Genomic DNA, 26,414 nt, shown 5'->3' on the forward strand with positions numbered 1-26,414 from the left:
AATGCATTATTTTTTTAAACGACCATCATCAGCATGGAAACATGGTGGCCAAAGCGTGAAGGAGCATACAAATGTTTAGCATATCTGGCACATAAATACCTTGCAATGCCGGCTACAAAAGTGCCATGTGAATGTCTGTTCTCACTTTCAGGTGACATTGTAAATAAGAAGCAGGCAGCATTATCTCCCATAAATGTAAACAAACTTGTTTGTGTTAGTAATTGGCTGAACAAGAAGTAGGACTGAGTGGGCTTGCAGGCTTTAAAGTTTTACTTTATTTTTTTTTACATAACTGCATTCAAAACCAAAAAAAACCTGACATTTGTAAGTTGTGCTTTCACTTAATATTATTACAAATATTTGCACTGTAAAAATGATAAAAGAAATAGTATTTTTCAATTAACCTCATACAAGTACTGAAGTGCAATCTCTTTAGCGCAACTTACAAATGTCAGTTGGGGGGGTTGTTACATAACTGCACTCAAAAACAAAACAATGTAAAATGTATAAAGCCCTATTTTAGCCTCCCCTCCACATAACGTTGGCTTAGAAAACTGGTTTTGCCTGAAAATTAGCAAATTTGACGGCAAAGGAGAATAGTTCTGCAGTCTGAAGAAAACCAGTCATGCAGTTATTGGTTAGTAAAAAGTTTCCCTAATTTGAAGTTTTTATATTTGCCGAACTTTTTTCAATAGCTCAAAATTGGTTTGTTACTGTGCCTACAAACTTTCCAAATAGTTAAGTCGCCTTGTAAACTCATGCACTGGCCATTTTTGGAAAAAGTAAGTTGAAATTAAGCAAAGTTACAACAATGTTTTTTGTTATACAGGTTTGGACCCAATCCTGCTCCCATTGAATTATGATTTTGGTGGGGTTACAGGCCCAATCCTGTTATAATTTCTAGCCATATCTACACTGCAGGGTGCTACATCAACATAGGTATGGTGCCATAGCTATGCTGCTGTAACCCTGTAGTGTAGATGCAGACAACAGTGATGGAAGGTTTTTCTGTCATTGTAAGAACTCTCTCCATGTTATGGCAGAGCCACACAGAAGATTTGGAAGGCCAGGGTCAAAATCTGAAACTGAGGCCCTCATGCTTCCAAAAAAGCTAACATGGAGATGAAAAAATATAAGAATAGGCAAGGGCCTGGGGGTCAGAGAGGACCCAGGCCTTTGAGGTCGCTGCCCTTCCCATGGAGGCATGGGGAGAGGGGTCTATGCTACTCCTGTGGCCAAGGAACCACTCTTGGTTCTGCCTTTCTCCAAGTTCTGGCTCAGCTGCCAGTAAGAGTGATATCCCTTACCCTGCTCCTACTTCTGGGCTCTTAGCCTGGTGAGTTGCCTTGGGGCTGGTATAATGATGCCAGAGACAGCAATGGATCCTGGCCCCCCTCTGTTCACCAGCTCCTGGCTCAGTTTAATTTAGCCGAGTCCTTTCCCCTATTAAGTTATTTGTTTCTTCTTATGATCAACTGGTCCTAGATTCCTTTTAAATACGTTAATATCCTAGAGGTAATAGGGTTTGTGCATGCATTTATTCACCTGGCTACTAGAAGGAGGCACTGCATATTCAGAAGTCCTGCCATCAAATGAAAGAGCTTAATGAAGCCTGGCCCATTGGCTCTAAAATGAGTTACAGAATCACTTCAAAAGGGAGCGGCCAGTGGACTGTACCATTCTTGGGGATCAGAATATTCCAAGATGCTTCACATTGAAACAAGTCTGACCTGTGAGCAGAGTGTTCTAGATGGGAAACTCTTGTTTTTTGCTATGGTTTCTTACCAAAACTGCTGCTTGATGATTCTCAAGTATTCAAGATGAGGGTCCTGAAACCATTCCATCTTTTCTTCTCTTTCTTTGTGTGAAGATGGCCTTATGTGACTCATAATCCATGCTGAGCTATGTGGAAATGTGAGACGTGTCCAATAACCATCCTTTCTTCTTTCAGATATCATATGGTTTTGTTTATCTTTCCTTTAACCACAATATTTAATGGTAGCACCAAACTGTTAAAATTAAAGCTCTGCTTCTGAATCCTCAATATCCTTTCTCTTCATTACCACCCACCCCATTCATTTATCCTATTTTGATTTTTTTTATGAAGGTTTCCGATACAGGCCCAGCTCTGCTTACCTTTTGAAAATTTTTAGATAATATCAGGTATGCTCAGACCAAGACAAATAATCTTTTTCAAGTATCCAGTCAATGGCTTTCTAGTTGCAACATACCAAGACTTCCATGATTTATCATAATTAATCCAGAATCCTCTAAAACTCAAATAAAGGCATATCAAATATAAATCATCCTTAAAATGCTTGTTGTGCAGGAAAAGTTGAAAAGATTACACTTACAGAAAAAGGATGCATTAGTTAAACTCACCCTGGATAGCAGGTACATATATCTTGACTGTGTGATGGCTAGAAAGGTTTCCCCATTCTTATACAGTCATATAGAGTTGTTTGAGACTAAGGGAACGTTCATAGAAAAAAGTATCTGAATCTATGACTACTCAGAACTTCATACTTTGGTATGTGCTGAAATCAGTAAAGAAACTTACATTCAAATCCATCTTTTTTCAAACAAGGGAAAGCATACATTATTGAATTAAAACAAAGCTAATTTTGAGATATCTAGTTGTAAAAGTCCAAATGAATTTTTTTTAAAATAACTGAAGCCCCAGTTTTTTGTTCACCTTCAGAAAACTCGAAATTTTCTTGAAAGTTTCAATTAAAAGTCATCTCTGGGCTAAGGCAAAGACTGAAAAGTTTCAGCCCAAAAAGAATTTGAGAAAATTATAAGTAGCTGAGCTCAGGGACTTAAAATAAAAGAGACATAACTGTACCTTAACTACAGAGTTGCTACCATGATACTGTCAACGTCTCTTCAACCGACTATTTATTTGTAATAAATTCAGTTTAATTATTGGTTTCTAAACATGTAAGTAGGGCCAGTCAGAAAATGGGTATTTTTCCATGGAATTTCAACCTCTCATTGAAAAAACAAGTTTCCAAAAACCAAACGCTTTTTGGCCAAAAAGCAAAAAAATTTCACAGAAATCAGGCACTTTCCTTGACAAATTTTTAGTTGAAAACCCAATTCTCCATTAAAAAAAATAGAAAGATTTTTTTTTGACCAGCCCGTCACATAAGCGCGTGTTGATCTTGCAAATAAATCCATTACCATAGTTTTATTACAATATGTCTCCATGTAATTATCATGAGAAAGTTTTTGGTTTCAGCACTTTGAGAAGCTGCAATACTAATTGGAAGGACTGTGGGTCAGGTCCTGTTGCCAATGATGTTAATGGGAGTTTTGCCACTGACCTCAATGGAGTTAGGATATATTAAGGCTGGAAGAACCATTTTGATCATCTAATCTGACCTCATGCATAACATAGGGCATAAAACTTTGCTCAATAATTCCTGCATCGAGCCCATGACTTCTAGCTGAACTAGAGTTTTATCTTTTAGAAAAACATCTGATCCTATTTTAAAGACGTCTAGTAATGGAGAACCCACCACAACAAGTTGTCCCAATGATTAATTACCCTCACTGTTTAAAATCAAGCCTTCTTTGTTTTTAGTCTGAATTTATCTAGCTTCAGTTTTCAGCCATTGGATCTTGTCATGCCTTTGTCTGTTAGATTAAAATGACCTCTACTACCAAAAAATTTCTCCCCACTCAAGTAGTTAAAGACTGTGATCAAGTTACCTCATAGCTTCTCTTTGATAACCTAAATAGGCTGACTTTCTTAAATCTTTCACTTTAATGCAGATTTTCCAAACCTCAAATCATTCTTGTATCTCATTCTGAGGCCTTTTTTTGAGTGTTGACACCAGAACTGGACACAGTATTCAAGAAATGGTTTCATCAGCATACAGAAGTACTACAACCTTCCTACTCATATTTGATATGCTTATACATCTCAAGATCACATTAGCCCTCTTAGTTACAGCATTGCTCTGGGAGCTCATGCTCAGTTGATTATTCATCATGGCCCAAAAGTCCTTTTCAGAGTCACTGCTTTCCAGGAGACAGTTCCCCATCCTGCAGGTGTGACCGACCTTTCCCACCCCCGACTCGCCCAGACTTATGACACATATATTTGTCTGTATTAAAATGCATATTGTTCAGGTAAGCCCAACTTATCATCAGATCCAAATTGCTCTGTAGAACTATCCTAATCATTATTTTTACTCTACTGATTTTTGTGTCATCTCCACACTTTGCCAGGGGTGATTTTATATCTTCTTCCAGATCACTGAAGAAGATATTGAATAAAATTTGTAAAGAACAGATCCCTGTGGGACTTCCCTAGAAACACCCACATTGGATAATGATTCCCCATTTACAATTACTTTTTGAGTTCACTAAGTTAGTCAGTTTTTAATCCATTTATTGGATACAGACCCTTGGTTCTGATCTCCTTTTAATTAATGTAATTGAGCCAGATACTCAGCTGGCGTAAATCTGCATGGCTCTGTTCAGAAGTCATCTGGCTCTATATGTCTTTTGTTAGTGTTGGTGTCTGACTGAAGTAAAGTAATGGTCTTTTCAGGATCCATCACTCTCAAATGGCCATTACTGTATTATTTCGTTCTACTTTCTAAATTTCTTATCACATCTCTCTCTTAAATATTTACCTCCCTAGAATGACCAAGGCTGTTAGTGATGTCAGGCATTCAATTTTCCTTTAATAACAAATACAAAGTATCCAGAGGTTTAATAAGTCAATACCACTCTATCAGTCACTTCACAACTCAATATATTTTATATAAAATTTGATGTACATTATCTTAAATTTGTTTAAATATTATTATAAACATAATCTTTAAGAGGATCTGGGTCTGGAGTGACAGTCATTCATTAGTATATTATTAATTTTGTTATCCCTGCTCTTTGGTAAAATGTCCTGCATAGAGGCTAGAAACCTTTTTCCACATTTGATTTGTGGTCCCATCAATACAAAAATAAAATTCCAGCTCATATCATTATTGTTTTGTCTCCTATACACTCCAAATCAAATCCTGTGTCAGACTGTCTAGTTTGTTTGGAGATGTTTTGACATCTCCCATATCACAGTTCGTCATCATCAGATAAGGCATCGAGATAATCTGTATCAACATATAAGAGAAATCCAGAAAACAAGCTGTCTGACCAGGTAGGATCTGCAAAGAGACCATTTTGGTCAGTGTAGAAGATCTCAAGCCACACTTCATCTTCTGCCTGAAGATAGATCACTGTGGATCCAGAAGCTACGTCATGGTTTCCTGTGTTAGCATCAAATGTCTTTATTCGGTATTTCCCATTATGAACCAGCCCAATAGCAAGATGCTTATTTGCTAAGGTGATATCATAAGAGAAGTAATAGATCCCTGGAATGGCACATACAAACTTCCCTGTGGAAGGGTTGTAATGCTCACCCTCATTGAAAAGGACTTTATTGAATACGATTGGTAATCTTTCTTCTGGGTAGCTCGTAGTGATGCCAACAGAAAAGGCGGATTTCAGCACTATCCTTCCACACTTACAGATCCCTGGTACACCTTGTTCTCCGCGGTCTCCTTTATCTCCCTTAGGTCCACGTGGTCCAGCTGGACCCACTTCACCTTTGGCACCAACCAATCCTGTAGGTCCTTTTTTACCAGACTGTCCTGGGTCTCCTTTATCTCCAGTTGTTCCTAAAGGTCCAGTCTTGCCTCTTAAACCTTGAAGAACATTTTATATTATTAATTCTTACATATACAATCTCTTTTGTAGGTAGCAAGGCAAATAATTGCATGGACTACTGGATATGTTTGAACATAATGAAACTGGTTTGGTGTAATCCCTGTCAGATTTTAAAAAACACCCCACAAGTTAGAATGGAATTTGAGATTTTAAAAACATGTCTATATATTTTCTGTGTGCGCACTGACAATGCATAAAATTCATCAGATGTCAAACAAGGGTGAAATGTTATATTAATACTAAGTACCTTAATCTGGCATTTATTTATTTAAAGATAAAACTCCCATTATTCTTAATGGAAGTTCTGTGTGCAGAACAATGACAGGATATAGCCATAAGAGCTTTAAAATTCTATTAGTAAGTTATGTCACTATTGACATGAAATAGCTTGTATTTTTTAGACTGGAAGTTCTTTAAAACTTCTAATTACTGCATGGCAGAGGTCTTGGAGCACCTTCTAGGGGGGAGTGGAGGAACATCCAAGATGGCATGGCAGGGCCTGGGCCAGCCCCCAGGGATGGGGAGCTATGGAGGAAAGGGGGGACATGGAGGAAAGGGGGGCACCACCCAGCCCCTCCCTGCGCCCAGCTCTGCTTTTGTACCCCACCCCCAACACATTGATGGCTCATGGCCCGGTGCCCAGCCCAGTCCTCACTTGGCTCCCTTTCCAGCCCCATGCTAGCCCCCAGTCTCGGCTGCTGGCCATGGCTCTGTTGGGGGTAGGCCAGGAGTGGAGCCACAGCTGACCATGGGCCCGGCTGCCAGCCTCCATTGCAGACCGGTTGTAACTCCACTCCAGCCCCCACCTCCAGCCTCAGCTCCCTGGCTGCAGCCCCACTTCTGCCCCCAGACTGACCCCCATTTGGGGCCTTGGCCCCTTACCCCATGCTGCACACACACACCCCCCAAGCTGTGGCTCCACTTCTGGCTCCAGGGTGGATATGAGGGGGCACAGACAGGAGTAATGGGGGGGGTGAGACCCTCAAAAGTTTGAGATCGGTGCTGTATGGCATAGACATTTGAAAACTAAATATTAAATAGTATTCTCAACTGAACTCAATCTATTAAACTGTATTTTCTTATGTCTATAATATACTATCCGTATTATACTGTAATAGTTACCTATGTTTTCAAAGATGCATTTATTCCAAGGCCAGAAGGGACTACTGTGATCATCTATTCTGACCCCTTGTAGAGCAAAGGCCATAAAAACTTCCCCAAAACAATTCCTAAAGCAGGAATTTAGAAAAACATCCAATTTTAATTTAAAAATTGTCAGTGAGGGAGAATCCACCACAACCCTTGGTAAACTGTTCCAATGGTTAATTACTCTGAGTGTTAAAATTGTATGCCTATTTCCAGTCTGAATTTATCTAGCTTCAACTTCCAGCCACTGGATCATGTTATACCTTTCTCTGCTAGACCGAAGAGCTCATCATCAAATATTTGCTTCCCATGTAGATACTTAATAACTGTAATCAAGTCATCCCTTTCTGACGCTGCACTCCATATGTTATGAAAATATGTTTAGAAGTGTGAATATAATGTAACTGGAATATGCTTTATGCAAAAGGTCTCTTGTAAGGTATCTTACAAAGCTTATAATCTACTGACTGTGTTCATCCTATTTGCATGAATTTATCATTCTTGTATCTGAAGCTAGAAATATAAAGTATTACTCTGAAGTCCTAGTGTAACTATGCAAAGTGTGGGCCATTAATGGTGGCTTGAAATCTTGATGTCTCATTAACTAGAGCAATTGGTTGTAAATCACTCTGTTTACATGTAAGCCTTCCTGTACATGTGGGTGCCAGCCAGTGAGTAATGAAGTCTCACAGGACATGTGAACATGTCACATGATACTGGAATCCATCAGCTGGTACTTTTCTATTTACAAGGAAGGGTGGAAACCCAGAGAGAGACAAAGGATTCCTGCATTGTGCCAAAGATATAAAAGGGGATGGAACAGAACAAAGGGAGTCCCAGTCATGTGAAATCCCCTGCTTTTCATGTAAGATGCCTGCTAGAACTAACAAGAACTGTATCAGGGAAAGGATTGGGCCCAGACTACGAAGAAGTCTAGTCTGTGAATTAAGCTTATTGGAACATCTCTAAGGGTGAGCTTTACCTGTATTCAGTTTCTAAATGTATTAGGCTTAGACTTGCGTGTTTTGTTTTATTTTACTTGGTGTCTTACTTTGTTCTGTCTGTTCTTACTTGAAACCACTTAAATTCTACTTTTTATTCTTAATAAAATCACTTTTGTTTATTATTGAACGCGGAGTAAGTAATTAGTACCTGGGGAAGCAAACAGCTGTGCATCTCTCTCTCTCTCTGTTATAGAGGGCGGACAATTTATGAGTTTACCCTATATAAGCTCTATACAGAGTAAAACAGATTAATTTGGGGTTTGGATCCCATTGGGAGCTGGGTGCTGGAGACAGGAGTACCTGCTGAGTGGTTTTCAGTTAAAGCCTGCAGCTTTGGGAATGTGGCTCAGACCCTGGCTCTGTGTTGCAGCAGAGTAGTGTGTCTGGCTCAACAAGACAGGGTTCTGGAGTCCCAAGCTGGCAGGAAAAACAGGCTCAGAGATAATCTCAGCACATCAGGTGACAGTCCCAAGGGGGTCTCTGCGATCGAACCACGTCACACCCTTAACCTTCTATTAAACTAAATAGATCTTGTGCTATCGAGTCTATCGCTAGAAGGTATGTTTTTTAACCCTTTAATCCTTTTACTCACTCTTCTCTGCACCGGAATTTATCAGCATCCTTCTTGCATTGTGGCACCAGAACTGGACACAGTATTCCAACAGCACTTACACCAGGGCCAAATATAGAGGTAAAAATAACCTCTCTACTCCTACTCGAGATTCTCCTGTTTATGCATCCCAATATCACTTTAGCCCAAGGGTAGGCAACCTACGGCATGTGTGCCGAAGGCGGCACACGAACTGATTTTCAGTGACACTCACACTGTCCGGGTCCTGGCCACTGGTCCACAGGGCTCTGCATTTTAATTTAATTTTAAATGAAACTTCTTAAACATTTTAAAAACCTTATTTACTTTACATACAACAATAGTTTAGTTATATATTATAGACTTGTAGAAAGAGACATTTTAACGTTTTTAGAAGGTATTACTGGCACACAAAACCTTAAATTAGAGTGAATAAATGAAGACTCGGCACACCATGGCTGAAAGGCTGCCAACCCCTGCTTTAGCCCTTTTGGTCACAGCACCTCACTGAGCGCTCATGTTCAACTGATTTTCCACCATGACCCACCAAATCTTTTTCAGAATCACTGCTTCCCAGAATAGAGTTCTCCATCCTGTAAGTATGGTATACATTCTATGTTACTAGTTTTACATTTAGCCATATTAAAAATACATAGTTTTCTTGTTCACCTTACTAAATGATCTAGATCACTCTGTATCAGTGCCCTCTCCTCTTTCTTGTTTACCACTCCCCCAAGTTGTGTCACTGCAAACATTATCACTTATGATTTTGTTTTCGTCCAGCTCATTGATAAAAATAGTGTAAGGCCAAGAACCAATCCCTGAGGACCCCATTAGAAACATACCTGCTCACTGATGAATTTTTAATCCATTTAAATGTGCGCCTTGTTAATTTTATATTGTTCCATTTTTTAAAATCAAAATCTCATGAGGGATGTCTCCAAAACAAAGGATGACCTCATGTAACAAATAAGAAGCAATACCATGAAAAATGTGGTGACAAATTTTATATCAAAATTTTAAAAAAATATTGAAAAGCAACAAGCAAATGGGCGATGGTGGGACAAGGTGGGGAGCAATGCAGTAATAAGCAGTAATAAGCAAGAAAGGTGTACATTAATGTTGACCATGTCCTTTGGCTGAGTAGGGATGTTTTAGAAACAAACAGGGTAGGGGAGTTTTTAAAAGGGCATATGCATTTTGAGGAACATGAATTAGACATAACTTACTATTTGTAACTATGAAACCTTATTTTTACACACACACATTCTCCTTTCCTCTTATCTTCCACTATTGCTTATCGTGTTGTGTGTTAATTTAGGCCAGGGTATTTCAAACAGTCATCCACATGAGTAACTTTATAGAGGTGAGTAGACCTCAAAAAATTAAATATGTTAAGATCTGGAAATGCTTAGTTAAGGCACCTGAACAACCTTGACACCATGAGGAAAAAAATAGAAAAGCTAATGTGTCTTTAAAAGTCAGTTTAATCTAATCCAGAACTATGATATTCTAATCTTAATTGCATGGTTATTAAATGGTACCATTTCAGGATGAAACTAATGTTGCTTAGGTACACTAACTGTACTTATTTTCTTAACTTGTTTGGATTTCTTTTAAGTTTCACCTCAAGTCTGAGTCCTGTGCTTGTAATATTTGTTTTTTGGATAATTACAACATCCCCGTAATGTTTTAACTTTAAGATACTGATAGAACTCTCAACCTTAACTCCACTTTAACACTATCCGTGAAAAATAATAATAATAATAATGATGTTTCACCCTGGAAATTCAATGTTCTTGTTTTATGGGTTTAAATCTGCTATAATTCGTCATTTTTTGTTACATACATAACACCAGTATCTTACATTTATATTTGCTAGTATTTTATGCTCAGGAAGTCACGGATAAATAAAACTTAAAAAAATACAGTAAGTTCCAGGAGAAGGTCCTGGGTTGTTGGTTTCTTTGTTTTGTTTTTTTCATTAGTTACCACAAATATTCAATACCTGCATTCCCTTTTTCACCCCTTTCTCCTTTCCTGCCATCTCTACCATCTCTTCCTGGAAGACCAATACGCCCATGAGGGCCTGGTGATCCATTAGCTCCGGGGGGACCTGCAGGGCCCGGCAAGCCAGGAATGCTACAAATATATCTCGCGTAGTAATTTTCTCCTTTGAGCTGGTTGTGAAGAGATTGTCCACTTGTATAGATGGCAAAACTTGTAACGTAAAGCAATGCAAACATCCTTGGCTCTGGAAAAAAATACATATGTACAGACCATGAATGCCTATTTTGTCATTCAAGCCTTCAGCTTGTTTTTATTTAGATTATAGGCATATATACTTCACACTTTTAAAATCCTAAACATAATATGGATTGAGCCAATGCAGAGCAGCACACTGAACTAGCACTGCTGTGATGGCCCCACCAGTTTCTGCAGAATTTAAAGATTTCATTTAATTTTCAAGCCATCTTTTATGAAAAGAAAATCTTCCAAATCTGAATTGATGCAGTGTGTCACACAGACTGCAGACAGATACAAACAATATCCTTAAAAGAAGTGTGAAGTCAGTTAAGAGAATGGGAATTTAGAGTTAAATTATCATGTTTACAGTACAGTTAACTAATACACTGTGATAACTGAGGAAGAATCAGCCAGCTACCCTGGGATTGTGAGTCAAGTCTGAATAGAACAGATTGTTCACACTTTTCTCCAGTCTGGTTCTGGATGTGATACAAACTGATATACATTGCATAGTCTCCCAACATGCTTTCACAAGACTATTCTGTTTTACTAGTTGCCTGTCTTCATGATTAAATAATCAGAGATTTTTAAAGTTGTGCTTTTTGGTTTTATAATATACTATATGATGAAAGAAGAAACAGCTTACAATAGTAGCCTGCTGCCATACAACAATGTCCTAAATCAGTGTTACCCATGATTGACTGGCCTGAAATTAGTATGAGTTGTGATTCTGGAAGTAGAGTTGTAGTTTTCTATTTCAGTGTCCAGATCAGAGTATTTATGTGGAATTATCCATCTCTGCAGTGCTAATTTACAGCTTATAAGAAAATCAGTCTACTGGCTTCTGGCAAAAAAAGAGGGAAATGGAATGACAGAATCAAATAACTCCATTTATATGCTATCTACGGCTTTATTATAAGGAAATACACACTGAGGCAAATTGCAAAGAATCAGACTACTTTCCCAGAGAAATCCACATCTCACTCACCTGTCTCCACAGTATCTAGGCATGCTGTTGGACATACTAGTTCGTCATGCGATTATTTGTAAAACCAGAGCCATTTACAGTCCTCTATAATTCGTGAGTTTTCCTTTGGTTTGTAGCAGGCCCAGATCAGCTATAACAATTAGGTAACAGATAGGTGCTTATTGCAAGAGCAATATGTGACAACTGCTGATGGTAATTAGCAACCAACATTTGAGACTTTGGATTAAATTTTGTTCTGATTTATACCACTTGCAGCTCTACTGCAGTTACCAGAATCATACAGGGTCTAAATCATGGGAAAATATGACCCTTTGCATTTAAGAGCACAGTTCACTGAATATGAGTGGGCTTTCTTTTATGTTTGAGAGCAGCTGGATAAAAAGGAACAACTCCGCTTGTCCAATTCCCAGAGATACATGACCAATGCATCCTCAGCATGTAGAACTAAAGAAGCCCATGAGATGACCAAGTGCTGGCTTTGAGAGTGCATGCACAGCAACTAGATAGCACGAGGGTGAAAAAAAAGCAGTTACAGAATAGCAAATGAGTATTTGGGGAAAGTACAAATAATCATGTGTGTAATGAACTGGCCACTATATATGTATGCTACTGCTCTGTACTGGATGGAATCAGAACTGGTTAACTGTGCATTAGTGCCTTTACTGTTGACAGCTAATGGAGAGACTCAACTTTAGTTTAAGTGATTGATACTTGTAATTTTGGAAGAAACATAGAATGACTAAAATGTTTGATCACAGCTGTTTCACTGGAGTGCTAAAATTGAAACTAAATCCCTGAGCTGTAAGATGCACTTCGCTTTTCATATCTGGTACCCCTCTTCCAAGGAACACATATTTGTCAATTTTTTAGATTAGGAAATAATGTCAGTGATCTGTCCCAAATAATTTCTCTTTCATCAAGGAAACAAACTTCAGAAGTCCACTCTTCTGCACATCTTCAAAGCCAGAACAAGTGTAACCTTCGGGTGGGCTAGAGTTCACTTCATTTCCTATCTCCAGTACCTTGGAGAGGGAAGAGGATCCCCAACTCCCATAGAAAGTAGCTAGAGATCCTGAGTTCAGTCTCTAACGATTTTCAGCAAGGCCTGCACAGGGTCAACCTCCCCACATTCAAATCCCAAAAGGAACTAAAGACATGAATTTAATTAAACAACTTTATAAAATCTTATGATAAACAAATAATCTAATTTTTACAGCATGGCATGGCTATTTTAAAATCCACAGACATTACCTTCACAGTTATACATACATATAAATAAAGAAAACAAATTAAAATCTACAGCAATATAGTGAGAAGAAACTGAAAGTTCCCAAAAGCTTAGGTTTTGTTCACCTAACTCAGAGTCTTTGATCACCAAATCTATACTGTCTGCTGAGTCTAAAGCAACATCCACTTGCTTGTAGGAATCTCTTCCTCAGCTGAAATCACTGCTAGCCAGTCAACTAACTGATTAACTAATCACTCAGTTAAGTGTATAGATTTAAAGAAAACCCTGTTACAAGAAAATACAAAACTGAGAATAGCAAAATAGAAATGACTCCTTTCCCATTACTACATTTAAAGAAAAACTGGTGAATCGAACTAGCTGAGGCAATTTAACTAGAACAGTTTGGCTAAAATCAAAACATTCAAAGCATACAATTAAAATAGAAGTTATTTTTTCCTCCCGGTATCCCCTTGCTATAATTATCATTGCCCATGCTTCCCTGTTGGAGGGTTAACAATATCACTAACCTGCTGCAAAATCCTTCAGAGTTAGGGACAACAGCCTGCTTCCTGCTCCCTGCTCCTGGGCTCAGCTCCCCCCAGCCCACACAGGGCACATGGCAGTTTGTGAAGCAACTGCCCTGATGCTTGCCCTCATGGAGTGTGACCGCAGACACAGGAAACCTTTTGGACCAGACCCAAAACTACCACACCCACTTCCAGAAGCTTCTGGATGTGGAGTGCTTAATCTGCCTAGCAACAATGACCCAGACACAGCTCACGCCTACCTTCTCTTAAAGAGATCTCTCCCTATTAGGCACATGGGTTACACAAGCACTCACTGTTTCTAATAATGGGAGTGATATGAATGCAATTCTCCTAGTTTCAACAAGTAACATTTCAATATGTGCATTGTTTATTATGTTATGGTTCTGGAGCTAGATCCACTAAGTAGCGCTAGAGAGCAAGACTAAGTATTTGCTGGTGGGTACAGTGTGCTCTGAAAGAAAGACATATTTTCATCAGTTCTAAAATATGATAATTAGTGCACTGCTATTGGAAATAAGAGTAGCAGACTTATCTTTCTCATCGCCATTAGAATCCTAGTATTACCATCATCCCCACACTGTGTGCAATGCCTAGAGATCATCTGGGCCTTCTAGCATTATATATTATAAAATAAGGCTGTTCCAATCCTAACATTTTATTACAAACTATTAAAATTACAGACCTGACTTTAAGAGATCCCCTGCAGATCACTTTTGCACTACCCTAACGTGCAGAGCTCTAGATCTTCATTTAAGGCCTGATCCAAAAGACTCTTTCCATCAGCTTCAACGTGCTTTCTTTGAATCAAGGCTTTAGAAATAATCTCACTACATACTGTATTTTTATTATAGTCAACTAATATTATTTTAACTTTTTAGGATCAGAATAGTAAGAATTGTAGCAAATTTCCCTAATGTGAGTTTGTTCTGCAGGTGATGTGATCCTCCTCCCTTGCCCAGTTGAAGAGAGCTTAATGCTAAAATGCACCAACTATCACTGATTTAAAAGAAAAATTTCCATTTGAGATTTATCCTGAATCTCTTGAAAATAAAGGTTGTATTATTAGACACAGGTTATTCTGGCTGTATCCCTAATTTTGCCCTTTTTAGTTTAATTCCAGAATATACACACATTTAAGGAGGTAAAATACTTCTGTCCTCTCTTGTTTTTAAATTGTGTGTGCAGAGAAAGCACAGATGATAATAAGTAACATCTGAGGCTCCATATAATCTGCAGCCCTGACTTCTGTGGCTTAACTGCTGAATTTTATAACATTAAATAGTGGCTGTTAGTTAAATTAATAATCCAAACAGTCCAGCATTTTATAGGTTATTTATTTGTATGTTGATTCCAATGCAAATCTTAATTATGAAATATTTTTCAATGTATTGTTGTGATTACAACCTTGTTGAAACTGATGGGTATGAATGTGCTCTTCATTTAAGATAGCTGTAAGAGATGTTCAAGGAGCCTGACCTAAAAACGCCACAATGGAGTCTGCTCAGAAACTAGCACCATGTGGGCAGAGGTTTTTGACTAGGTATTGTTTGTTTGGGGTTGTGTGTGTGAGGGTAAAACAAGCTGGACAGCAGACATAAATGGAGAGATTATAATAGATTCCTTCATGGGCTGAGGGCCAAAGGATTAGCACACTTAGTGCCCCCTCCTGGTGGGTCACTCTTACAGTCCTGGTCATCCTCTACTCAGAACAGGTCTCCACTTAAAAGCAGAGGCAGATTTACAATGAAACACACAGTGCCCTGGCATGGGGCCCCCACAACTACAGGGGGCCCTAGGGCCGGGCAGCCCAGCACCATCCAGGACCCCCTGCAGGGGAGATTGCTGTGGGGGCAGAAGCTGTGGGGAAGAGCAGGGAGGGAGCCATTTAAGAGCCGTGCTGGAGGTGTAGCGTGCGGTGTGCTCTCCCAGCTGGTTAGTTGGGTTTCTGCTGGCTCCCAGAACTCCTGCAGCAAGCTGGCTCTGGTGGCCCCGCATGCCACAGCAGGCAGCCAGGTGAGGCAGGCAGGTGAGGGGCCGGCTGGGGGTGTGCTGTAGGGGAGGCGTGCATGCTCCCCTGGTAGGGCGCCCATCCGCACCTGTACTGCTGCCCTGCTTCTCTGGATGCTGGGAAGTATAGGTGCAGTCCCTGGCATGCACTGCTGCTGACAGCCCCTGGACTCCTGCACCCCTCATCCCCATCCCTGCCCTGAGCACCAAACAGGAGCTCCTGCACCCCCCATCCCCACCTACACTCATTGCACCAAACAGAAGCTGCCCCACGTAAGCACTCCATACCCCAACCATCTGCCCCAGCCCTGAGCTCTCTCCCACACCCTAACTCCTGTCCAGATCCCACACGCCAACCCCCAGCGGGCTCCTGCACTCTATCTCCCTCCCAGACCCCACACCCAAACTCCCAGCAGGCTCCCACATCCTAACTCCCTCCCAGCCCCCCCCCAAACCCTGAACTCCACCCCACATCCTAAACTCCCCTCCCAGCCCCCACACCGAAACCCTGAGCCCCCTCCCACATCCTAACTCCTGGCCAGCCCCCACACCCCAATGTTTTTTAAAGTTTTTTTTATAAAGCGCTCTTATCCAAAGCACGTTACAATAGCTAGCTAACAGTACAAACAATATTTGGAAAGATCATTAGGTGGTCTGCTGAGACGGTTAGCAATTTTCATGTGGTCTGTGGAAAAAAGTTAGACTACAAAAACAATCAAGATACCTCACTTTATTTTCATGTACTTCCTATTACTTATAATATGGGACAAGGATGAAGAAAAAAAGAATGAAAAACAGAGATGGGGGAGATAAGAGAGAATGTTCTTTTTCTTGGCTGGGTCTGAGGAGGGGCCCCAAAAATGAAGCTGAGCACAGGGCCCCACTAACTCTAAATCCGCCACTGCTTAAAATGCTGCAGCGGTGCAGCTGTAGCATTTCAGTGAAGACACTATCAACCCCACAGGAGAACGTCTCTGGTTGGCACAGTTAATCCACCTCTGCAAGAGGCAGAAGCTATGTTGCTCAGAGAAGCCCTCCTGTTGACATAGCGCTGTCTACACCGGAGGTTAGGGTAGTATAACCATGCTGCTCGAGGGGTAGATGCAGTTATACATATGTAAGTTTATATTGTACAGACCTGGCCTAAGAGGCATAGTGATGAGTGTAGGTGGTTCGAGCCCCTCCTGTAGAGGGAGCAGTGGTAAAGGAGCCACTCCACCAGGCTCTGACATAGGGCCCTAGGAGGGACAGTGTCCAGGCTCCAAAAATGCCCTCTGAGTTACCCTTCATGGGTCAGCTCCTACCGCTGCTTTCCTCTCTCAGCTTCCAGCCCCAGATAAGGTGAGATGAAAAAGAAAAGGTAACCAAATCATCACCCCAACCAGACTCAGCATATAGTCCTGTTCTCTCAAAGAGGCTTCTCCAGCCCCTTTGTCAGGAGCCTTCACGGTAGATTTGTCCTCCTCCCCTGCCTGGCCCCTTTTGAGCTGGGTTGCTCCCTTTTCAAACCCTATTCCAGCTGAAGCATGGTCTGAAGGGGCAGGACTACTGGGCCCAGTAGTGTCCTTTAACCCCTTTCATCCCAGTGTGGCATCTGTATACCCCATCATACAGACACAGGAACAGACAAACAAGCAAGACTTAGAGATGGACAGTTTGGACAAGAATTGTGTATGACCCTCGAAGAATCTAGAGAGGGGGCTTCTGAGTCTCATGCTGGCTGAAGAAGCTTGGGTTGTAAGCAAAGAAATTATCTACTTTTGGCTTTGTTTCCTCCTGCATTTGGAGAAGCAGGACTTTGTACATTCCTAGTAAATAAACAGGATTGCATCAAAGAAAATACCAGACTCTGTTGTCAATTTCTACTCTCAGCTGGAACACCCTCAGGGTCCCAAACACTGACTATTCACTCAGGTCAAAAGGGATTAACAGTATTTTACATTGCCCACAAATTGTGTGTGTCACAAAATTTTTGCATAGGCATTGCTGTTCTGCCTTATAGAATATGTTGGAATAGAAAATTGGATGTTTGGACAAGATGCAGTTAAGGATTCTGGCAGTTTAGCATTCTAGCTTTCAAGAGACAGCAGAAGTGTGACAATCTCTATCTGGGCATGCACTGACAAATGAACCAGGGATCTACACTGCTGAAAGCATAAGACTCCAGAGCAGGAGTCCTATATAGCTATAGGATCCGGACTCCAGAGCAGGGCACTGCAACAGACTTGCATGCTCTATGGATCAGGCACAGTGGGAAATGTGCAATACACACAGACCAGTAGATTATAGAAGCTTTGCATTTTCTCTTCACTTCCTTCTTGTGTAATAAGGGGAGATGTGACCTGAAACTTTTTGGATAGAATGAACTTTTGTTTCCCACCCCAATAATGCCCCACTATCCCCAAAGATATCTGCCACTGAAGACAACAGATAAGCACAGTAGATGAATTTTTCTGAGAAAGTGATCCGTAATGGCACAGTTAACAATGTTGACATTTAAACTCTCATCTCATGCTTCAATACACTTTTAAAAAAATGAAAGTATATTCTGCAGCCAGATTCTATGACTTGAGGTTGATTCTGTGTCCAATTCCATGGCCATGGACACATGAAAAACATGGGACATAAAATCAATTTGCCCATGGGTTCACTGTGCGTGGTTTGAGGAGCATCAACGTGGGGTTCATTTTAGTTTTCAGTCTCTGGCTCCAAACAGTCTGGCTCTTTCTGGTCCCATCTATTTTGCTAAAACCTGCCCTACAAGCTGTTCTGAATCCCTGTTGTGAACTAGGCTGACTCTCTATGTTGGCCTGGATAGCCACAATGTATTTGTAATATTTGGGCTGGCACACATGGACAGATATTTTACTGCCAACACATACAAAAAATTAAATCATGCTGTTGATATTGTCTTTTGGTGCCTTTTTGTTCCTGATACAAAAAAGCTCAGAATCTAGGACAGACACTCATGCAATCTGCAGCAGCCTCGTGGGAAAAATGAAAGTGGCTTACAGAAAAGAATGATCAGTATCTAACACTAGAAAACTCAGGACACAAATATGTGTCTGAAAACAGCTGCTTCTGAAGGATTTCCTTCATGTTTCCAAAAACAGAGCTAGCGCGGATCACCAGAGCAAAGCTGTCCACTAGGATGCCTCTCAGTTTGCAGGTATCTGACTAGGGACCAAATTTACAAAGGTGTTTAGGTACCTAAAGATACAGACAGGCGCCTCATGGAATTTACGAAAGTGCCTCAGTGAGTTAGGCAGATAACTCCCATTGTCCTTCTTTTATTTCAGACTGGCTTGGTCCTTTCAGGTTTCCCACAATCACTTTTCTCTTCTCTTACCAGAGTCGATCAGATTGAGGCCCCTGCACTAGAACATTCTTCCTTACCAAACACGATACATTTATAATACTATCCCTAATGTCACATGTGGAACAGAAGGGGATAATGCAGTCAGGGAAAAAGGAAAGGGGAACAAGGGAGATGGAGGTAGAGGGCAGGAAAGAGAACATGAAAGGCACAGGAAGAGAGAAAAGACCAAAAATAATAGATAGTGTGTGTGTGTCTGTCTGTCTGTCTCACACACCAGAGCTGACTTTCCACTTCCTTGCTTCCTGTGCCACAATGCCATACCTGTGCATAACAAGAGCAAATAAATGTGTAAAATGCTTCTCTAATGACTGGGTTGTATTTTTACTCACTTTGCACAGGTACAAATGGTGCAGGGCAGAAGGGAAAGCCGGTTGTGCATCTAGGGGAGGGAGACAGTGAGGGATTTCCTTGCTGAATGTATCCCTGTCTCCAATATTGCTCACCTCCTATTCCTGTCATGGTGGAAGTTATTAGAATGTAGAGACTTCTGAAGAGTTATTTTTCCCCTATTTGCCTTTGGAAGGCACCAATTGCACCAAATACCAACATTAAAAAATACCAGGAAAGGATACTCCCAGATCCCCATAGAAGGGATTTCTCTTCCCACTTACAAATTATTCAGTGCTGGAGGCTAATCAAATAGTATCACCCAGGCCACTAGATATGGGCTAAAAAATCCCTCAAAAATAAACATCTAGCCAGAGACCTAAGCCCTCACTTCAGCCCCAGCAAAGATGGAAGGGGACAGGAAACCATTCTGATGAAGTATGTTGATAAACTGGAGAGTGTTCAGAGAAGAGTCACAAGAATGATTAAAGGATTCAAAAACATATTTTATAGTGATAGACTCAAGGAGCTCAATCTATTTACCTTAACAAAGAGAAGGCTAGAGATTGACTTGATCACAGTCTACAAGTACCTACATGGGGAACAAATATTTAATAATGGGCTCTTCAATCTAGCAGAGGAAGGTATAACACAATCCAATGGCTGGAAGTTGAAGTAGACAACTTCAGACTGAAAATAAGGCATGGCTTTTTAATGGTAGCTAATCATTGGAACAATTTACCAAGGGTCATGATGGATTCGCCATCACTGACAATTTTTAAATCAAAATTGGATGGCTTTTCTAAAAATCTCCTCTAGAAATTATTTTGAGGAAGTTCTATGGTCTGTGTGATACAGGAGATCAGATTAGATGATCACAGTTATTAATCTATGATCAAACAGATACGTGTTTGACTGAGGAAGGGGTCATCCCCAGGTTTAAGAACTTTGAGAATCATTGGTCTGGTGAACTCAGTATGGAACTAAGAGCCAGAAACAGGTAGTGACTGGCTCCTTGGCCACTTACCTTTTCTGACTCACATTAGGGCTTTGTCTACACTATAAAAAATTCCTGGTATAGCTATGGTGCAAACCCTCCTTGTGGAGACATAGCTTATACTGGCAAAAGAGTTCCGCAAGCAAAAGAATTTATACAAAATAACTTTTTTTGCTAGTATAACTGGTACAATACTAGGGCTTTTGTGGGTATCATTCTGTCAGCCAGGAGTGTGATTTTTTCCACACACGTCCCTGACATAACTATGCTGCCAAAACTTTTTAAGTGTAGATCAGGCCGAGGGACTATTTATGCTTCTCAGGTATCACAAAAAAGATGTAAAGCTGACCCAAAGGGATAACTTCTTCTGCATTGGCAATTTCACAACTAATGTAGAGTTGGCATCGCTAGCCCTTGAGGGTATGTGCACACTGCAATTAAAAACCCGTGGCTGGCCCATGCCTGCTGGTTTGGGTTTGGAAGACTCAGGCTAAGGGCTGTTTAATTATGGTGTAGATGTTTGGGCATGGGATGGAACCTGGGATCTGGGACCCTGTGAGGGAGGAAGAGTCCCAGAGCCTAGGCTCCAGCCCAAATATCTACACTACAATTAAAAATTCCCTTAGCTCGAGCCCCATGAGCCTGAGTCAGCTGGCATGTGTATCTTCAGGAGCCTGTAGTAATATAGACACACCTTTAGTTCCCTGGGAGGTTGCAGATAGATGCAATTCAGCCCCCGGCAGATTGGGAGCGCCAAAGGTCATGTACAGCCACCTTTGCCTTTGCATTATTCAGCTGCACCACATGGACATTTAAACACAGCTGAGGATCTAGTCCACTATGTCTTAGTTTCCCTAGCTACAAAATTAGGACAAATACTTGTGTAACCCATAAAGCTGTTGTAGGTTAACTCTAATATTTGTGAAACACTTTGAAGATATAAAACACTCAAAGTAATATTCTTACTGATTAATCTGATGCTACCACCTTAAACCAAGCTTGATTTTTTTTAATCTTTCCCTCAGGTTGACATTTTATGTCAGAACTGAATGGTGGGAATTTTCAAAAGTGCTTGATACTGGCTTTACCTATGCTTCCAAGAATGGCAAAACTTCCTTTGACATCAATGGAAAGAGAGTTAGATCAATACTGAGGACTTTTGAAATCCCATTCTAAGCAAAGGCTATCCAATTCTCTTGCTGAAACTCCCAGAACTCTGTATGAGAACTCTCGAAATGTGTATTACAAAAATGCATGACAATGCATTTCAAAACAGACATTGCCAAAGAAAATGGGTGTTTTGTAAGAAAAGATTTCTGGGAAAAAAGGAATCTTTATGCTGTTAAGAGCTATGGATAAAATTGTATGAAGACCCTAAAGTGAGACTAAGTCTCCATTTTCAAACGTGATTTAGACACTTAGAAACCTAAGTTTTAGTGCCAGTCTTAAGTTCTAAAGTCACTTTTGAAATTGGAACTTAGGCCCCCAAGTCATTTAGGTGCTTTTGAAAAATTTACCCTGTAACATTAACTGAAGTGTTCTGAGATGTTGATCTCAGATGTCCCAATCACAAGTCTGTTACAGATCAAGGCCTAGATCCTGATCTCATTTAGACAAGTGTAACTGTAATAGCTCTATTAACTTCAATAGTGTTTTTTTGGATTTGCAGCTTTGTCATGGAGGAGATAAAAATCTAGCCCCAAAGCTTTATGTATCGTTCCCAGATTGCCTGGTACTAATAGACATTCTGGGTCAAATTCTACTTACTCTTAAACACCAGTGCAAGTCTGGAATAACTCCATTTACGTCAGTAGAATCATCCCAGATTTACACTAGTATAATAAAGAACAGAATCTGGCCTGGTACATGCTGTATGTAATTGTTATGGCTCATGTCGGATTCTTAAGGTAACAGCCAGAAAGATATAAAAATAGAATTAAATCTACGTAATGTCTGCTTTTTGATAATAGCAGGGTTTTTAAGTACGTCAGCTTTAACAAGCTGCTTAAATAATGCATCTTCCTGAATTAAATCATACCTTTGAATAACATCATGACTTTCAATGAGTCTGACCTCTGTGTCTATGAAACTGAAGTTAAAGAACCTTGGGTTAGAGAAAGATCTAGAAACTATTGGGACGCAAACTAAAATTTAAAAGCTTGGGGATGGGGGAGGAAATAGTTTCACTTAAATGAAAGATTTGAGTTCCCACATGAAAGTCAAAAGAATGATGTCTCTGCTTTCATCACATTTAGAAAATCCAGCTCCACCTAGGCCTACCCTCAATTATCTCCATTGGTAGTAGGGTTTGGGACACGTGCCAGCAGCCCAGAAGATGAGCAATGAGCTAAGTGTGTTAGCAGCCACAATGGAATCTTCCTTCTTTTTCAGGAAACCTGTCCACCTAGCTACAGCAAGCCATTCTCCAGCAGTCACTGACTTATTACGCATTCCCTGACACAGATTTCTTAATATTAAGTAAATATATTAATTCATAATAAACACTAGTTTGTGTGTTTCCAGTTTATGAGGCTGATTTTCCATTGCCTCATACTTTGTGCAGACGTTTATACTTGTACAAAGTGGGAGTAAAACTACACCATCCTGATCTGGGAGTGTTTTACATCCATTTTACAACAGTGGGAATAACTACATAAAGTATAAGACAGTTCTAGTCTAGTTAGGTTCTTATTCTGCACTCAACATCATAGTATTAGCACACCTTCCAGTAGTGTATTAAGTGACATGACTGACATTTGTCATATGTGGTTTGTTCTTTCTTTCATCCACTCTTAAGGGGAGAAATGCGTGTGTACTGGTGTGTTTTCTTTTGGTAGAGTTTTGGTTTGGGGGACTTTTGTTTTTAAATGTGCACACTATGCATAATAAAACCCTAAATAGCTAACTTTCTTCTTTGAGGAAGCATAAGAAGTGTTCTTGAATACTGTAGTGATTCTGTAGCTGTCCCTCATCAGGCTCAGAAGGAGGCCACCCCACCTCACTACATTTTGCAATACTCAGCAGAGGAATTAGAAATCTAAGGGCTCTGGTCCTCTGGGCGTAGCAGATCAATGAACCATCCAAGGACTCTGGCCTTCTTACTCCTGTGGAGAAAGAAATGGTTCAAGACTATTTAGAAAAGCTGGATGAGCACAAGTCCATGGGGCCGGATGCGCTGCATCCGAGTGTGCTAAAGGAGTTGGCAGATGTGATTGCAGAGCCATTATCTTTGAAAACTCATGGTGCTCCGTGGAGGTCCCAGATGACTGGAAAAAGGCTAATGTAGTGCCCATCTTTAAAAAAGGGAAAAAGGAGGATCCAGGGAACTACAGGCCAGTCAGCCTCATCTCAGTCCCTGGAAAAATCATGGAGCAGGTCCCCCAGGAATCAATTCTGAAGCACTTAGAGGAGAGGAAAGTGATCAGGAACAGTCAGCGTGGATTCACAAAGGGCAAGTCATGCCTGACTAACCTAACTGCCTTCTATGATGAGATATCTGGCTCTGTGGATGAGGGAAAAGCAGTGGACATGTTATTCCTTGACTTTAGCAAAGTTTTTGATACGGTCTCCCACAGTATCCTTGCCAGTTAGTTAAAGAAGTATGGGCTGGATGAATAGATAGAAAGCTGGCTAGATTGTCGGACTCAACAGGTAATGATCAATGGCTCCATGTCTAGTTGGCAGCCAGTATCAAGCAGAGTGCCCCAAGGGTCGGTCCTGAGGCCAGTTTTGTTCAATAACTTAATTCAGGGGTCCCCAACAGAGTGCCTGCGGGTGCCATGGCGCCCGCCGGGGTGTCTAAGCGCACCTGTGTACTGGCCAGAGGACAAGCATCTGCCAAAATTCAGCAGCATTTCGGCGGCGACGCCTCTGGATGACGCTGCTTGCTGCCAACAAACAGCGTCATCCAGAGGGGTTGCCGTCGAAATGCCACCAAAATTCGGGGCCGTGCCTCTGGATGACACCACTTGTTGGTGGCATTTCAGCAGATGCTCATCTGCCACCATGGTCCTCCGTGGCTTGTCGTCTGGTGCCTACCAGGTGAAAAAGGTTGGGGACCACTGACTTCATTAATGATCTGGAGGATGGCGTGGACTGCACCCTCAGCAAGTTTACAGATGACACTAAACTGGGAGGAGTGGTAGATACGTTGGAAGGTCAGGATAGGATACAGAGGGACCTAGACAAATTAGACGATTGGGCCAAAAGAAATCTGATGAGGTTCAACAAGGACAAGTGCAGAGTCCTGCACTTAGGATGGAAGAATCCCATGCACTGCTACAGACTTGGGACCGAATGGCTAGACAGCAGTTCTGCAGAAAAGGAGCTAGGGTTACAGTGGACAAAAAGCTGGATATGAGTCAGTGTGCCCTTGTTGCCAAGAAGGCTAATGGCATTTTGGGCTGTATAAATAGGGGCATTGCCAGCAGATCTTGAGACATGATTATTCCCCTCTATTCAGCATTGATGAGGCCTCATCTGGAGTACTGTGTTCAGTTTTGGGCCCCACACTACAAAAAGGATGTTGAAAAATTGAAAAGAGTCCTGCAGAGGGTAACAAAAATGATTAGGGGCCTGGAGCACATGACTTATGAGGAGAGGCTTAGGGAACTGGGATTGTTTAGTCTGCAGAAGAGAAGGATGAGGGGGGATTTGATAGCTGCTTTTAACTACCTGAAAAGGGGTTCCAAAGAGGATGGCTCTAGACTGTTATCAGTGGTACCAGATGACAGAACAAGGAGTAATGGTCTCAAGTTGCAGTGGAGGAGGTTTAGGTTCGATATTAGGAAAAACTTTTTCATTAGGAGGGTGGTGAAGCACTGGAATGGGTTATCTAGGGAGGTGATGGAATCTCTTTTTTAAGATCCCTGGCTTGGATGATTTTGTTGGGGATTGGTCCTGCTTTGAGCAGGGGGTTGGACTAGATGACCTCCTGAGGTCCCTTCCAACTCTGATATTCTATGATTCTATGAGTAAGCCATCTAAGGCCCAGCTCTCTGGCTGGGGAAGACAGCAGACAAATGCAGGCCATCCGGCCTAAGTTAGGTAGGCTATCACCACAGGGGTGGGGCTGGCAGCAGGGGGTAGAAGGACCTAGGCCTACCCTACTCCACAGGGTACCAGCCCAGACTTAGACTTTGGCAATATAACCAGACTAATGTCTGGTGTCCTATGGCTACTTCCTATTACCCCTTCTGAGTGTACCTCTGTCTCCTGAGTTCCTCCATCTCCCCAGAGTGTATAGCCAGTAGCAGTCCCAGTAGCTTCCCTGGGTACTGGTCAGTTGGCAGTCCCAGCACCTCCTCTGGGTCCTTGACACTGTAAAGCTCTGTCTCTAGCACAGAGCTTGGTAAGGAACATCTGCTCTCTTCCCAGGCTCTCACACAACTGAACTATAGTGCCAGCCTTTTAAACTTTCTGTCCTACCCCTCTGCTTCCGGCATGGGGGTGTGGCTTGCCTGGCTCCACCCACCAGGGGATGCAGAGTGGATCCTTCCTGTCAGGCTCCGAGGGAAGTCACACTACCTCACTATAAGTACACATTTTAAAAATTAAAAGCCAGTTTAAAAGAGCTCCTCATTTATTCAAGTGCTAAATCTGTAGTTCATCTTTTCTGTGTGTGTTTATAATGTACACACTTGGACAGAAGATAGCATTTCAAATAGACTGTGCCAGGGTGCTGTTAGAGAGGCCTTAATTAGCTCCTGCCACTCCAGCCCCAATTGGGGGTGTGACGTTGTGTGTGATGTTGCACCTCATAAGGCTTCATGGGAATATGCTTATGAACGTATACATGATATAACTGGAATATGTTTTATGCTACATATGGCAGGTAACATATCTATGTAAAGGTTATGATCTACTGAATATATTCATCCTATTTGTATGCATGTGTCATTGTTCTATTCGAAGTTATGAATATTGGCTGTGCTCTTGCTTGATTTCTACGTATCCTTAGTAAAGCATTTGGTCAGCTTCTTGAGAAAGGAATGTGCAAATTAAGTGCCCAGTCAAGAAACACTTAAAGGACAATGAATCTTGGAAGGCTCCAATCCACATAAGAAGTCTATCTGAGGATGTTCAGGGTAGCATGTAAGCAATGGCTGCTGCCTGTAAAAACTGAGCCATGCATGGACATGTGACTTGCCCATGTGACTCCAAAACTCCATCTTGGAGCTGGAATTCACATAGCAGAGATGAGGGGGTCTCCACCTACAAGA

General features: G+C 41.2%; 1 protein-coding gene across 3 annotated transcripts in view; it reads right to left on the reverse strand.

Moving 5' to 3' along the window:
- Window positions 1–4,292: 4,292 nt before the first annotated feature.
- Window positions 4,293–26,414, reverse strand: part of C1QTNF7 (C1q and TNF related 7) — a 91,692-nt gene continuing 69,570 nt past the window's right edge. For all 3 annotated transcript variants that reach the window (XM_075066579.1, XM_032773948.2, XM_032773947.2), the window contains 2 exons: window positions 10,481–10,726; window positions 4,293–5,711 (listed from right to left, as the gene is read on the reverse strand). In XM_075066579.1, coding sequence (XP_074922680.1) covers window positions 5,080–5,711; window positions 10,481–10,718 — 870 coding nt within the window. In that variant the 5' untranslated portion in view covers window positions 10,719–10,726 and the 3' untranslated portion in view covers window positions 4,293–5,079. The remainder of the gene's footprint in view (window positions 5,712–10,480; window positions 10,727–26,414) is intronic.

Source organism: Chelonoidis abingdonii, chromosome 5 (genome assembly GCF_003597395.2).
Source record: "Chelonoidis abingdonii isolate Lonesome George chromosome 5, CheloAbing_2.0, whole genome shotgun sequence".
Classification (NCBI taxonomy): domain Eukaryota; kingdom Metazoa; phylum Chordata; order Testudines; family Testudinidae; genus Chelonoidis; species Chelonoidis abingdonii.